The sequence below is a fragment of the Balaenoptera physalus genome, assembly GCF_965194825.1.
Source record: "Balaenoptera physalus genome assembly, chromosome: 10".
NCBI lineage: Eukaryota > Metazoa > Chordata > Mammalia > Artiodactyla > Balaenopteridae > Balaenoptera > Balaenoptera physalus.
In genome coordinates, this window is record NC_138889.1 from 6024550 (window position 1) to 6041688 (window position 17139).

General features: G+C 36.1%; 1 protein-coding gene across 12 annotated transcripts in view; it reads left to right on the top strand.

The window, feature by feature from the left end:
• The window catches only part of ARHGAP32 (Rho GTPase activating protein 32), a 278046-nt gene that overhangs the window by 234789 nt on the left and 26118 nt on the right, over positions 1–17139 (top strand). For all 12 annotated transcript variants that reach the window (XM_082476188.1, XM_082476189.1, XM_082476190.1 and 9 more), the window contains 2 exons: positions 3459–3608; positions 10252–10354. In XM_082476188.1, the coding sequence (XP_082332314.1) occupies positions 3459–3608; positions 10252–10354 (253 nt within the window). The remainder of the gene's footprint in view (positions 1–3458; positions 3609–10251; positions 10355–17139) is intronic.

A 17139-nucleotide genomic window follows, 5' to 3' on the forward strand; every position in this document is an offset into this window, starting at 1 on the left:
TCTGCATGCGATTCTCTACTTAAACATAATGAAAATGTTCCATTTTTAAAACAAATTGTGACGGGCGATGAAAAGTGGATACTGTACAACAATGTGGAACGGAAGAGATCGTGGGGCAAGCGAAATGGGCCACCACCAACCACACCAAAGGCCGGTCTTCATCCAAAGAAGGTGATGTTATGTATATGGTGGGATTGGAAGGGAGTCCTCTATTATGAGCTCCTTCCAGAAAACGAAATGATTCATTCCAACAGGTCTAATTGGTACTGCTCCCGATTAGACCAACTGAAAGTAGCACTCGACAAAGAGCATCCGGAGTTAGTCAACAGAAAATGCAGAATCTTCCATCAGGGTAATGCAAGACCTCATATCTCTTTGATGACCATGCAAAAACTGTTACAGCTTGGCTGGGAAGTTCTGATTCATCTGCTCTATTCACTAGACATTGCTCCTTTGGATTTCCATTTATTTCGGTCTTTACAAAATTCTCTTAATGGAAAAAATTTCAGTTCCCTGGAAGACTGTAAAAGGTACCTGGAACAGTTCTTTGCTCAAAAAGATAAAAGATTTTGGGAAGATGCAATTATGAAGTTGCCTGAAAAATGGCAGAAGGTAGTGGAACAAAACAGTGAACATGTTTTTCAACAAAGTTCTTGGTGAAAGTGAAAAACGTGTCTTATTTTTACTGAAAAACCAAAGGAACTTTTTGGCCCACCCAATAGTTTCTTTTTCTCATCACTATTACTACACTCTGTTTATTTCCTACTAGCAGTTAAAAGCAATCTGAAATTACCTTGCTGTCTTAATTTAGGCTGTATCATACAGTGGCTAAGAACTTGGGTTTTGAGCTACACCACCTGACTTTTAATCCTGGTTCCATGACCTTAGACATGTTACTTAGCACTCTGTGCCTGAGTTTCTTCCTCTAAAAAGGGGGTAACAATAGTATTTTCCTTATAGGATCCTATGAGAAATGAATGGTTAATAAATATAAGCACTTATGCAGTTGTTGGCACGTAACTAAGCATAAAATAAATGCCGGCTATATGGGTATTATTATTTGTTCATTGTCCTTCTCTCCTCAGTAAGCTCTGACAGCAAGAGCTTGTCTCACTTGTTGCCCGCTGTACTCTCAGTTCCTGAGGTACAGGAGGCACTTACATGTTTGTTGCTAAATGAATAGTAGTTGAAATTCAGTTCCCATCCCTTTGAAACATTCCTGGAAATCTGACTAAAAGAATGGTTTCTCATGTACATCATATGCAGTCGCCAAATCCAACAGATATTTTCATCAAATTCAGCGTCAAAGTACAAATGCCTACTTTTTAACATGTGTCTTGGAAGTTCTGGCCAATTATTAAAATCTGAAAAAGAAATCAGAAACAGGATGGAATTACCATATTTGCTTTAACACAATTATATATCCATGAAATCTGAAAGGATCAACTAAAATTCTCCTAAAATTGTTGACAGTTTAGAAAATGATCAGATTTGAGCCATACATAAAGAAATAATTTTCCAGTATACCAGTAACTACCAGTTAGGACTGTAATTGAAGAAAACTATTATTCTACAAAAGCAGCAAAAAAAAAAAAAAAAAGAAAAAAAGGTAAAATACTTAACAATATCCCTAACAAGAAATATGTGGAATGTGTCTTTTCATAAAGAAAATTAGAAAACTTTACTGCGAGATATAAAAGCTTTAGAAAACTGATGACACGCCCTGTTTCCAGGTAGAAATATTGGCTATTATAGAAATTTAAATTCTTCCAAATATATAAATGTAATGTTAAATTACCGTAAAGCAAACTCATTTGTTTTTATTCATTAATCTTCTCAAAATTATTTTAAAGTTTGTTAGAGAATGTTCAAAAATGAACAAAAATGGTTTGATGGCCATACTTTTAACAACAAAGATTCATAACACACAATCTGGTAGCAACTAGGGGAGAATAAAACTCATACAAGTTCAGTAACTTTTAATATACTAATATTACAAGTGTGACATACTTCTGAAGTTACCCCAGTGTGCTATAAATGTCTCAGCAGATAAGAGACCATGTCATTTAACTTCGTAGCAAGGATCTCAGATACAGGCGAGGTTGTACTTTACCGAGTGTCACAGCATGTTAGAGATAGCATCAAAATTATACTGACGATTCTAAGTAAACTTTAAGTAATTGGTATAGAAAAAATAAATTTCCTCTTTAATCTGCGTACAGTCTAGGATGACTACCTTGTCCCAGTTTGCTCAGGACTTTCCTGGTTTTAGCACTGAAAGGCTCATGTCCCAGGAAACCTCTCAGTTATGGGCAAGCCAGTTACAGTTGATCACCTTTGTACAGTTCATAGAAAAGATGCTTAAGTCTGTAAATAGAGTTTCCCCCAAAATGTAAAGAGAGTGTTTAATCTGGTCAGAGTAACCCATCTAGTGGTCCATTTAGGCCACAAGTTAATCTCAGTACACAGAATTCCTACAGGAGGATTCATCAGTTCAAGGGATTTAAGATTTGGGTTCACCCAAGAAACTATAGCAGGGTTCAGTAAGACTCCTGTAATCATATACAAACTGAGTAGGAGGATTGAGGCCATGTGGTTTAGTGTTGTATCCTGCAGCTAATCTCTGATCTTATGGTAATTTGTTGTGTGTTGACTTCTAGAGTAATTCTCCCTGCAGGCTGCACTTCTCAGCAAAAGTCAGTTTTCTAAGGATTTGTTTGCTTTCAGATCTTTTGCTGTTATCTTTCTAACATATAAGTCAGTGGAAATATCTTACTATATGTAACTTATCTCTTGCCTTGATCTAAAAAGGATTTAAGGTGACATATTTGGTGTACTACTATAGATGAATGTTAATAGAAAATCTAATGCTTTTTTATGTGTGTGTATGTCTTGTACTTACATAGCCATTAGTTTGACAAATGTGATCTATATCATAATGCAATGAGAAAGAGGGAGTTGTTTATTTTTTCAGTTTTACATTCCAGATTGTAAATGTCATGAAAATTTCTAACCACTAAATAAAATATTTTAGAAATTAACTAGAAATGCAGTTTCTAAATTTACACCATTTTAAGTCTTAACTTACCATGAAGATCTCCAAAGCAATATAAAACTCAGGTCCCAGTTGTCATCATGTAGCATGCTTGGGTAGCATTGGGAAGGTGGCTGGTTTACCACGCTTGATTTAAAAAAGTCACAAATTATAATACTTCAGTTTGCTCACAATCCCATCAAATAAGATCACAGGCTCTTGAGAAGAACATGCAAAACCCTGATATTATTTATAAAGCAACTGTTTCTGCAACTTCTGCTGAAAATTTCCTACAGAATATACAGTATACTTGTAATAGATTATTTTGTAGTCAGCTGTTGAGATCTGCATTTCTTTTCATACTAAGTAAAAATGTGACCTCTTGCCCCAACTAAGGTATTTTCTCTTTATTACTATTTTTTAGTATCTAAAAAGCACGGCAAGCTCATTACTTTTTTACGGACATTCATGAAGTCTCGTCCAACAAAACAGAAGTTGAAGCAGCGTGGGATCTTGAAAGAAAGGGTATTTGGTTGTGACCTGGGGGAGCACCTTCTGAATTCTGGTTTTGAAGGTAAAAATAAAATTTATGAACTCATAATTTTAGTTTCTGACCTCTCCCTGTTGATTTCCTATAATCAATTAAAGTAGATTAGACAAGCAGTACCTATTCCAAGTAAGTTCAGCAGCACATATTGAACGTTCTCAGGTACTCACCTGAGTTCTGGGGTAGCTGAGAATCAAGAGGGGTCTAGGAATGCACTTTGGCATCAGAGATGCTTGTGATCTGTTCAGGAAGAGGAAAACATTCACACAGAGGGTATAGTAGCTCTGCTAGTTTACGTTATTTTCATATCTGTCCAGATAGCTTCGTCAGCCAGTTTTCCTTCTCACAGTTTATTCTAAAATGTTTATTTCTCTTTTGAAAAAAAAGTCATAGTTTTGAGACTGTGTATTACCAAGACCAGCCTCCCAACTTTTATAACTAAAAATTTAAATTCCTTTTTCTGTAAATTAAATTCTTATTCAAGAATTCAGTGCTTGGATGAATGGATGGATGTGATCATTATGAGGGAGTGCTTTCCAGTTTGTTATTAGCTCTCAAATATCAATTCAGCAAGTTTTAGTTGTGCTTAGAAGTTTTGGTTGTGTTTCCATTCTTAGTAAGTATGGTAGAGAGGACAGATGCCAATATATAATTTCTTTATGAAAAATAACAGGTTTAATAACTGTAATGGTTATATATCCCCTAACTATGATAAAATCTATTCTAGTGGAACAAAGGGTTTGTAGGTGTCATTGATTTTTTCATAGGACTTGTTTTATTTGCTGCACATATTTGAAGCCAAATATCCTTAAAATGAGATCGCTTTTTTAAAAAGTGAGAACTTTGTAGAAAACTAGGTAAAACTACATTTGGTACAAAATGTAAAAAATATATTAAAACTCAAGGTGAGGAAACTCTGTTGCCCGAACGTATTTCTGTTTGAGGTTATTTGGCCCTTTCAACAAGAGGCTTTCTTAAACTGTTGTAAATATACGGGGATTTTATAATCAGAGCACACTGGAAACAAGCAAGGCCCAAATAACCCCTGAAATTAATCCTTTAGGTAATCGTATTTTTCTAACCAAAAATCATGGTGCACATTCTAATGTGTAACACTGTACCGTGTACTCCTGGCCTGGAAGCCACTGCCTTGAGAATGGAACTTGCCTTTTTCGTCTGTGTTACACAATGCTTGCATGATGCCTGGCATATAAAAGGCTGAATGTGTGAAGGGAATGACTGACTGAATAAATGAAGAGAAAAGAACAGAAATGAAACTGAAACTGTCAAGAAAAATAAAGGACCAATTTTTGTCATACTTACTTATACTTCTTTTAGCCATGATTCTAATTTTAAGGGTCATCAGTTTAATTTAAACATTTACTTCCTATTGTATTGTCATTTGATGATAAAAAAGTACTAAAAATATTAAATAAGAGTGGTTTAGAAGTGTATTATTTGGAGAGTGTGGGAATAATTCTTAAAGTTATATCACCTTTTGGAAGAATCATTTTGGAGGTTTCTAATGTTATGTTTTGACTGGGTGATTATTTAATGTGCACTTGGCTGGTTGGTTAGATGGTTTGAGGGAAAAAGGTAGTTAATAAAATGCCTTTTTATACTAGGATTTCTTCTAATAATGTATTGGGTTCTCATATTACTTTCTTATGTTAGTGAAAAAAAGAATTCAGATCTTTTCTCTTTTTATCTTCCTATACTGTTCTTCAGTTTCTACTCTCTGTTTTTCAAAATGAAAGTTTATGCTCTTCTCTTTCATTTTGCTACTAATTTTAATTTTATGTCTCATTAGTCTCTCTTAAAATTCTAAGTAATAACAATGTTCAGTTATATAGTTTTATTTATGAAGCTCTGTGATGTGATTGTTTTTTGGACGTTCAGTCCTTTTACTTAGGGAACATAAAGTGTAAAGAAACAGTTCAGATGTTTTCCATGAAGTATGATGTCTGTAGAGGCTTACCTGTATAATCAGGGAAAGACCTCTAATTCCCCATATTTTCAAGTTTGCCTACTTGTTTGGGAGAACATAAGCAAGTATGAATATAATATCACATGGTGGTAAGAATCCCAGAGAAGTTATCTATACTTTTTGACAGATGGTACGTTATTTTTTTTTTAGGTTTTTTTTTTTTTTTGGGAGTATAATTGCTTTACAATGTTGTGCTGTACAATGAAGTGAATCGGCTATATGTATACCTATATCCCCTCCCTCTTGGACCTCCTTCCCACCCACCCCATCCCACCCATCTAGGTCACCACAGAGCACCAAGCTGAGCTCCCTGTGCTATACAGCAGGTTCCCACTAGCTATCTGTTTTACACATGGTAGTGTATTTGTGTCAAATCTAATCTCCCAATTTGTCCCACCCTCCCCTTCCCCCTCTGTGTCCACATGTCCATTCTCTACATCTGAGTCTTTATTCCTGCCCTGAAAATAGGTTCATCTGTACCATTTTTCTAGATTCCACATATATGCGTTAATATACGATATTTGTTTTTCTCTTTCTGACTTACATCACTCTGTATGACAGACTCTAGGTCCATGCACATCTCTACAAATGACCCAATTTTGTTCCTTTTTATGGCTAACTAATATTCCATTGTATACATGTACCACATCTTCTTTATCCATTCATCTGTCATTGGACATTTAGGTTGTTTCCATGTCCTGGCTATTGTAAATAGTGCTGCAGTGAACATTGGGGTACATGTGTCCTTTTGAATTATGGTTTTCTCAGGGTATATGCCCAGTAGTGGTATTTCTGGGTTGTATGGTAATTCTATTTTTAGTTTTTTAAGGAACCTCCATACTGTTCTCCCTAGTGGCTGTATCAATTTACATTCCCACCAACAGTGCAAAAGGGTTCCCTTTTCTCCATACCCTCTCCCGCATTTATTGTTTGTAGATATTTTGATGATGACCATTCTGACCGGTGTGAGGTGGTACCTCATAGTAGTTTTGATTTGCATTTGTCTAATAATTAGTGATGTTGAGCATCTTTTCATGTGCCTCTTGGCCATCTGTATGTCTTCTTTGGTGAAATGTCTGTTTAGGTCTTCTGCCCATTTTTTAATTGGCTTGTTTGTTTTTTTGGTATTGAGCTCCGTGAGCTGTTTGTGTATTTTGGAGATTAATCCTTTGTCCGTTGCTTGATTTGCAAATATTTTCTCCCCTTCTGAGGGTTGTCTTTTCATCTTGTTTATGGTTTCCTTTGCTGTGCAAAAGCTTTTAAGTTTAGTTGGGTCCCATTTGTTTATTTTTGTTTTTATTTTCATTACTCTAGGAGGTGGGTCAAAAAAGATCTTGTTGTGATTTTTGTCAAAGAGTGTTCTTCCTGTGTTTTCCTCTAAGAGTTTTATGGTGTCTGGTCTTACATTTAGGTCTTTAATCCATGTTGAGTTTATTTTTGTGTGTGGTGTTAGGGAGTGTTCTAATTTCATTCTTTTAAATGTAGCTGTCCAGTTTTCCTGGCACCACTTATTGAAGAGGCTGTTTTTTCTCCACTATATGTTCTTGCCTCCTTTGTCATAAATTAGGTGACCATATGTGTATGGGTTTATCTCTGGGCTTTCTATCCTGTACCATTGATCTATATTTCTGTTTTTGTGCCAGTACCATACTGTCTTGATTACTGTAGCTTTGTAGTATAGTTTGAAGTTGGGGAGCCTGATTCCTCCAACTCCGTTTTTCTTTCTCAGGGCTGCTTTGGCTATTCAGGGTCTTTTGTGTTTCCATACAAACTGTAAAATTTTTTGCTCTAATTCTGTGAAGAATGCCATTGATAGTTTGATAGGGATTGCATTGAATCTGTAGATTGCTTTGGGTAGTATAGTCATTTTCACAGTATTGATTCTTCCAGTCTAAGAACATGGTCTATTTCTCCATCTGTTTATGTCGTCTTTGATTTCTTTCATCAGTGTTTTATAGTTTTCTGAGTACAAGTCTTTTATCTCCTTAGGTAGGTTTATTCCTAGGTATTTTATTCTTTTTGTTGTGATGGTAAATGGGATTGTTTCCTTAATATCTCTTTCTGATCTTCCGTTGTTAGTGTATAGGAATGCCAGAGATTTCTGTGCATTAATTTTGTATCCTGCAACCTTACCAAATTTATTGATTAGTTCTAGTAGTTTTCTGGTGGCATCTTTAGGATTTTCTATGTATAGTATCATGTCATCTTATTTTTATGAAAATTCTGTAATGCAAGCTAGGAGAGCCTGATAATGCAGAAATAAAACCCTGTCCTCTGAAGAGTTTTCTTCCAAGGCAAACCTTTCGTGTACTTGCTTGAGTTAGCATGCTAACTTGGAGCATGCTTTATGAGAAACAGCTTCTAAAAAAAAATACAGCTTTGTTTTCCTTTTTCTCTTTAAGTAATTATGTTAATTGCCCCAATAATCTCTAAATATATTTTCTTTGAAATAGCTGATAGAAATTTTTCAGCCCCAGATTTTACTATTCTACCTCTCGTTTGCAGAGTAGAAGCCTAAAGCATTGAGTTTATCATTGATGGAACAATTTTAGAAATAGGAGTCAAACTCATAAAGATACTTTATATTTTGCATTTTGCATATCATTTTAACATAGAGATTGCTTATATTATCAAAGTCAATCCACAAAAAATACCCAACAATTCTGCCTGCCCTTTATCTCTACCACATATACATATTCCCTTTCTTGTTACTAAAATTCTTAAATGCTTTTAGAAGTAAAAAGCATACAGCTGAAAATGAATACAGTTCTACATGAAGACCAAGATCCCTATTCTGCTGACTTGGTCAGATAACTTCGTCAGGCTCACAGGGTCCTGTAAATTAATTCATTTGCTAATTTTCTACATTGTGTCAAGACAGTGCTCCTGGATTTTGAGTACACAAGGATGAACAAAGCATGTTTTTTTGCCATTTAAGAGTTTGACTAAGAAGGAGTAATAGCTGTATAAACAAATAAATATTGATTCAAAAATGGCATAGTTCTGTGGGCACCTAGAACCTAGTGCAGCTACCTCTACTTGGGACTTTGGGGTATATTCAAAGAAGCCTTGCTTAAGCGTGATAGTTCAGTTGGGTTTTGAACAACAGCCAAGAGTTTTCTATAAGAAGATGGTAGTAGAGGAAGAATCCAGGCAGAGGAAATTGGTTTTCCATCACCTGGAAATTGATGGACTTATAGAATGGCTGGTTAGTATGGTAAAAGATGAAACTTCACTTGGCCTAGAGTTATGAAATATGGTAATAATAAAATAAGTGCAAATGGCAAAGGACCTTAAAATTCAGGCAGTGTATTTCCATAGTTAAAATGTGGCTCTGTACTTGGACTGCTTGAGTTAGCACCTTATTTCTGCCATTTGTTTACTGCTTGTCCGTGGGTAAATCTTCACCTCTCTAAGACTCAGTTTCCTCTCTGTAAAATGGGGATAATGATAGAACTTCTCCCACAGGATTTCTGTGAGAATGAAATGAGAGTATCCATTGTAAAGCACTTAGCATGGCACCTTATACATGCTCAATAATATACCTGCTTTTTAATAAACTTATTCAAAGCTAAGGAGTCTTAAGTTTTAAATGTAAGTTACAGGATCTGATAGAATTTAAAAGACAGGATGCAGGAAGTACAACAAAAGGCAGGAAAACCAAGGAAAAGTCTTCTGTAGTAATAATGATAATATGCTGTAAGTGAAATACATTAGCTAAAATTATCTTATTAAAATATCTTAATTGTTTCATTCCCCACTCTGCATGTTTCATCCCTAATATAGTAGTTTTTTGCACACCAAATAATGTTCTTCCAAGCCATTCTTTTCATGGATTGTAACTTAAAACGATGAAAGGAACATAGCTACTAAAGCCTGTGAATTCCTCAGTCTGCATTGCAAGACAAATGAAGTTCAGATTTCAGTAACTGTAAATTTTTGAATGGTTAGAAAAATGTTTTATCATAGACTTTAAACGTTCTGTTCTAGACCGTTGTTCAGAGAGGTAACCAAAGTGCCTTTCTCTTCTTCCTGCTTGTGGTTGGTGTCGTTTATGACGAGCTGATGCTGTCGGTCAGAAGTCAGTAATTTTAATGCAACGATAGGCAGGAAATTAAAAGATTCCATTTACTTGAAATTGCTTTGACCTTCGCATTATGTTGATGTTTTGTTTATTGGATATAATTGGAATTAGCATTAACTATAAAAATGATAAAAGAAACTTTTAAAAGTGAAAAATTGAAGCACTTAGAATAGGTAGTTGTCAGGCTGGGATAAGCATTTAACTTTGCATATTCATTCACTGTGTACGAAGTTCAGCTGAATAGCTGTATTTTTTAAAAATCTAGAATGGTTTTAGAACTAAACAGTTCCCCTTACTAACATGATCTAAATGAGTCTGTTGCAGAAGATCTTAGAGAAACTATGCTAATGATGTATGAACTCTTCCACTTACCTAAATGTAACAAGATAGAGCCAGTCTTGATTATTTAGCAACCAGTTATCTAGCGTAGATGTGAAATTAAGTAAATATGCCTTTGTCAGTTTTTGTAGTAGATTAATCTCCCCCCCCTTAAAACTTTAATTTGCAAATTTCATTTTGCTAAGACATTCTCATTTTTTGTGACTTTGTTTCCACTGAATACTCTCAATTTAATCCATGTCTTCAAAAATTCTCTCTAGTGCCCCAGGTTCTTCAAAGCTGTACAGCGTTCATTGAGAGATATGGCATCGTGGATGGAATATATCGTCTCTCTGGCGTTGCCTCCAATATCCAGAGACTACGGTAAAACCTAATTTGGCATTTTCTTTTTCGTTCCTACTGTAATTCATTAAAATGAAACTGTTTCAAAATTAAGTCACTTATATTGATAACCGTAATTTTCTGTAAGATAGTTTAGATAAAGTAGGAAATAATATCCATATTGTTCTCTGTGTATATTTTCCTAAATGCCATCTCTTCGTTTGTAGTATCAGAAAACCATGTCCCCTAATCTCTTCAGTACTTGTATTTTCTCTTTGCAATATTTGAAGATTTTTAAAAATTGAATTTGAACCTATGATAACCATGAGAGATGATAATTTACATTATAATAGAATTATTCTTTAGTTAATTACAATTGATGAGAGCGAACTTTCTAATCTCCTTTCACCTGAGCTCTGTAGTATATGTTCAAGTGTGCCAGTATTACATATCGCACATCCTCTCCCATTATAGTGTCAGAGACAGGAATAGTGGTATCCTTTACACCAGCAATAGAATTTTTAATTTTTGCTTAATCTCTTAGATTCTAGTCTATTCTTAATATGTTATTATCCTTTATTTTTCACTGTGGTGCATGATAATTGCCATTATTCTATAGGATTTTAATTGTTCTAATTTGACCACAGAGTTCATCTCTATTTTCAGGAATACACGTTTGGAAAATAACTGAAATTGATTCTTTTCTTTTTTTTTAATAGATCTTTATTGGAGTATAATTGCTTCACAATACCGTGTTAGTTTCTGTTGTACAACAAAGCGAATCAGCCATATGCACACACATGTCCCCATATCCCCTCCCTCTTGAGCCTCCCTCCCCTCCTCCCTATCCCACCCCTCTAGGTCATCACAAAGCACTGAGCCAATCTCCCTGTGCTATGCTGCTGCTTCCCACCAGCCAACGGTTTTACATTTGGTAGTGTATATATGTCGATGCTGCTCTCACTTTGCCCCAGCTTCCCCCCCCACCCCATGTCCTCAAGTCCATCCTCTATGTCTGCCTCCTTCCTGCCCTGCAACTAGGTTCATCAGTACCTTTTTTTTAAAGATTCCATATATATGAGTTAGCATATGGTATTTGTTTTTCTCTTTCTGACCTACTTCACTCTGTATGACAGTCTCTAAGTCCATCTACCTCACTACAAATGACCCAATTTCGTTCCTTTTTATGGCTGAGTAATATTCCATTGTATATATGTGCCACACCTTCTTTATCCATTCATCTGTCGTTAGACATTTAGGTTGTTTCCATGTCCTGGCTATTGTAAATAGTGCTGCAATGAACATTGTGGTACATGTCTCTTTTTGAATTATGGTTTTCTCAGGGTATGTGCCCAGTAGTGGGATTGCTGGGTCATATGGTAGTTCTATTTTTAGTTTAGTTTTTTTTTTTAAATAAATTTATTTATTTATTTTTTACTTATGGCTGCGCTGGGGCTTCATTGCTGCACGTGGGCTTTCTCCCGCGACGAGTGGGGACTGCTCTGTTGTGGTGTGTGGGCTTCTCATTGCAGTGGCTTCTCTTATTGCAGAGCATGGGCTCTAGGCGTGCAGGCTTCAGTAGTTGTGACACACGGGCTTAGTCATTCTGGCTTACGGGCTCCAGAGTGCAGGCTCAGTAGTTGTGGTGCGGGGGCTTAGTTGCTCCATGGCATGTGAGATCTTCCTGGGCCAGGGCTCGAACGCATATCCCCTGCATTGGCAGGTGGATTCTTAACCCCTGCGCCACCAGGGAAGTCCTATTTTTAGTTTTTTAAGGGCCCTCCATACTGTTTTCCATAGTGGTTGTATCAATTTACATTCCCACCAACAGTGCAGGAGGGTTCCCTTTTACCACACCCTTTCCAGCATTAAATTTTTTCTAGATTTTTTGATAATGGCCATTCTGACCGGTTTGAGGTGTAGTTCTGATATACATTTCTCTAATAATTAGTGATGTTGAGCATCTTTTCATGTGCCTCCCAGCCATCCGTATGTCCTCCTTGGTGAAATGTCTACCTAGGTCTTCCGCGTGTGTTTTAACTGGATTGTTTGTTTTATTGATATTGAGCTCCATGAGCTGTTTGTATATTTTGGAGATTAATCCTTTGTTGTTTCATTTGCAAATATTTTCTCCCATTCTGAGGGCTGTCTTTTTGTCTTGTTTATGGTTTCCTTTGCTGTGCAAAAGCTTTTAAGTTTAATTAAGTCCCATTTGTTTATTTTTGTTTTTATTTCCATTACTCTAGGAGGTGGGTCAAAAAAGATCTTGCTGTAGTTTATGTCAAAGAGTGTTTTTCCTATGCTTTCCTCTAAGAGTTTTATAGTGTCTGGCCTTACATCTAAGTCTTTAATCCATTTTGAGTTTATTTTTGTGTATGGTATTAGGTAGTGTTCTAATTTCATTCCTTTACATGTAGCTGTCCAGTTTTCCCAGCACCACTTATTGAAGAGGCTGTCTTTTCTCCGTTGTATGTTCTTGCCTCCTTTGTCGTAAATTAGGTGACCGTATGTGCGTGGGTTTATCTCTGGGCTTTCTATCCTGTACCATTGATCTGTATTTCTGTTTTTGTGCCAGTACCATACTGTCTTGATTACTGTAGCTTTGTGGTATAGTTTGAAGTCGGGGAGCCTGATTCCTCCAACTCCGTTTTTTTTTCTCAAAAGTGCTTTGGCTATTCGGGGTCTTTTGTGTTTCCATACAAATTGTAAACTTTTTTGTGCTAATTCTGTGAAGAATGCCATTGGTAGTTTGATAGGGATTGCATTGAATCTGTAGATCGCTTTGGGTAGTATAGTCATTTTCACAAATATTGATCCTTCCAATCCAAGAACATGGTGTATTTCTCCATCTGTTTATGTCATCTTTGATTTCTTTCATCAGTGTTTTATAGTTTTCTGAGTACAAGTCTTTTGCCTCCTTAGGCAGGTTTATTCCTAGGTATTTTATTCTTTTTGTTGCAATGGTAGATGGGAGTGTTTCCTTCATTTCTCTTTCTGATTTTTCGTTGTTGGTGCATACGAATGCCAGAGATTTCTGTGCATTAATTTTGTATCCTGCAACCCTACCAAATATATTGATCAGTTCTAGTAGTTTTCTGGTGGCATCTTTAAGATATTCTATGTATAGTATCATGTCATTGCAAACTGTGACAGTTTTACTTCTTCTTTTCCAATTTGTATTCCTTTTATTTCTTTTTCTTCTCTGATTGCTGTGGCTAGGACTTCCAAAACTATGTTGAATAAGAGTGGTGAGAGTGGACATCCTTGTCTTCTTCCTGATCTTAGTGGAAATGCTTTCAATTTTTCACCATTGAGTATGATGCTTGCTGTGGGTTTGTCATATATGGCCTTTGTTATATTGAGGTAGGTTCCCTCTATGCCCATTTTCTGGAGACTTTTTATCATAAATGGGTGTTGAATTTTGTCAAAAGCTTTTTCTACATCTATTGAGATGATCATATGGTTTTTATTCCTTAATTTGTTGATGTGGTGTTTCACATTGATTTATGTATATTGAAGAATCCTTGCATCCCTGGGATAAATCCCATTTGATCATGGTATATGATCCTTTTAATGTGCTGTTGGATTCTGTTTGCTATTATTTTGTTGAGGATTTTTGCATCTATGTTCATCAGGGATATTTGTCTATAATTGTCTTTCTTTGTGATATCTTTTTCTGCTTTTGGTATCAGGGTGTTGGTGGCCTCATAGAATGAATTTGGGAGTGTTTCTCCCTCTGCAATTTTTGGGAAGAGTTTGAGAAGGATGGGTGTTAGCTCTTCTCTAAATGTTTGATAAAATTTGCCTGTGAAGCCATCTGCTCCTGGACTTTTGTTTGTTGGAAGATTTTTAATTATGCTTTCAATTTCATTATTTTTGATAGGTCTGTTTATATTTTCTAATTCTTCCTGGTTCAGTCTTGGAAAATTGTACCTTTCCAAGAATTTGTCCATTTCTTTGTGGTTGTCCATTTTATTGGCATACAGTTGTTTGTAGTATTCTCTTATAATCCTTTGTATTTCTGCTGTGTCAGTTGTGATTTCTCCTTTTTGATTTCTAATTTTATTGATTTGCATCCTCTCCCTTTTTTTCTTGATGAGTCAGGCTAAGGGTTTATCAATTTTGTTTATCTTCTTAAAGAACCAGCTTTTAGTTTTATTGATCTTTGCTATTGTTTTTTCATTTCTCTTTCATTCATTTCTGCTCTGATCTTCATGATATCTTTCCTTCTGCTGACTTTGGGTTTTCTTTGTTCTTGTTTCTCTAGTTTTAAGTATAGGGTTAGATTGTTTATTTGAGATTTTTCTTGTTTCTTGAGGTGAGATTGAATTGCTGTAAACTTCCCTCTTAGAACTGCTTTTGCTGCATCCCATAGGTTTTGGGTCGTTGTGTTTTCGTTGTCATTTGTTTCTATGTATTTTTTTATTTCTTCTTTGATTTCTTCAGTGATCTCTTGGTTATTTAGTAGCACACTGTTTAGCCTCCATGTATTTGTGTTTTTTACAGTTTTTTTCCTGTAGTGATTTCTGATCTTATAGCGTTGTGGTCAGAAAAGATGCTTGATCTGATTTCAATTTTCTTAAATTTACTGAGGCTTGATTTGTGACCCAAGATGTGATCTATCCTGGAGAATGTTCCGTGTGCACTGGAGAAGAAAGTGTCTTCTGCCACTTTTGGACGGAATGTTCTATAAATATCAATTAAATCTATCTGATCTAGTGTGTTATTTAAAGCTTGTGTTTCCTTGTTTATTTTCTGTTTGGCTGATCTGTCTGTTGGTGTAAGTGGTGTGTTAAAGTCCCCTACTATTATTGTTTTACTGTTGATTTCTCCTTTCATGGTTGTTAGCATTTGCCTTATGTATTGAGGTGCTCCTATGTTGGGTGCATAAACATTTATAATTGTTATATCTTCTTCTTGGATTGATCCTTTGATCATTATGTATTGTCCTTCCTTATCTCTTGTAACAGTCTTTATTTTAAAGTCTATTTTATCTGATATGAATGTTGCTACTCCAGCTTTCTTTTGATTTCCATTTGCATGGAATATCTTTTTCCATCCCTTCATTTTCAGTCTGTATGTGTCCCTAGGTCTGAAGTGGGTCTCTTGTAGACAGCATATGTATGAGTCTTGTTTTTGTATCCATTCAGCCAGTCTGTATCTTTTGTTTGGGGCATTTAATCTATTTACATTCAAGGTTATTTTCAATATGTATGTTCCTATTACCATTTTCTTAATTGTTTTGGGTTTGTTTTTGTGGGTTTTTTTCTTCTCTTGTGTTTCCCGCCTAGAGTAGTTTCTTTAGCATTTGTTGTAAAGCTGGTTTGGTGGTGTGAATTCTCTTAGCTTTTGCTCGTTTGAAAAGCTTTTGACTTCTCCATCAAATCTGAATGAGATCCTTGCTGGGTAGAGTAATCTTGGTTGTAGGTTTTTCTCTTTCATCACTTTAAGTATATCCTGTGACTCCCTTCTGGCTTGCAGGGTTTCTGCTGAAAAATCATCTGATAACCTTATGGGGGTTCCTTTGTATGTTATTTTTTGTTTTTCCTTTGTTGCTTTTAATATTTTTTCTTTGAATTTAATTTTTGTTAGTTTGAGTAAGATGTGTCTTGGTGTGTTTTTCCTAGGTTTTATCCTGTGTGGGACTCTCTGTGCTTCCTGGACTTGGGTGACTATTACCTTTCCCATGTTAGGGAAGTTTTCAACTATAATCTCTTCAAATATTTTCTCAGACCCTTTGTTTTTCTCTTTTTCTTCTGGGACCCCTATAATTCGAATGTTGGTGCGTTTAGTGTTGTCCCAGAGGTCTCTGAGATTGTCTTCAGTTCTTTTCATTCTTTTTTTCTTTATTCTGCTCCTCGGCAGTTATTTCCATTGTTTTGTCTTCCAGCTCACTTATTCGTTCTTCTACCTCAGTTATTCTGTTATTGATTCCTTCTAGTGTATTCTTCATTTGTTATTGTGTTGTTCATCTCTGTTTGTTTGTTCTTTAGTTCTTCTAGATCTTTGTTAAACATTTCTTGTTTTTTCTCAATCCGTGCCTCCATTCTATTTCCGAGATTCTGGATCATCTTTACTATCATTACTCTGAATTCTTTTTCAGGTAGATTGCCTATTTCCTCTTCATTTATTTGGTCTTGTAGGTTTTTACCTTGCTCCTTCATCTGTGATTGTATTTCTGCCTTACTGGTTATTTGGCCTGAGGCTTCCAACACGGGAGTTTGTAGGCTGTTGGGTACAGCTGGAGTTTGTAGGCTGTTGGGTAGAGCTGGGTCTTGGTGCTGAGGTGAGGAACTCCATGAAACCTCACTCTGATGAATATTCCCTGGGGTCTGAGGTTCTCTGTTAGTCCAGTGGTTCGGACTCAGAGCTCCCACCGCAGGAGCTTCGGCCCAGTCTCTGGCTCGTGAACCAAGATCCCACAAGCTGTGTGGGGCGGCAAAAAAAAAAAAAAAAAAAAAGAGAACAATAACAAAGTAAAAAATAAAATTAGACTAGGAAACTAACAGATATGTTAGAAAGGATATAAAAATAAAAATATAGATGAATCAACATCCAGAAGATACCTCAGTACCACAATAGTAAAAAAAAGAGGAGGAGGGAAAAGGAAAAAAAATTTTTTAAAAGGAAGAAAAGGCCTTGGCTGTGGAGGGCAGGGCCTAAGGAAGGGCGAGGTTTGGGTGGTGGGTGGGGCCTATGCTTAGGACCCACAGGGCTGGAAAAGGCCCTGGGGGCTGTGGGGGGTGGGGCTTAGGCTCAAGGAACAGAGGGTCTCAGAGGGCGGGGCACCTCACCTGGGAGTCCAGCAGGCTTCCTGGGCTCTAGTG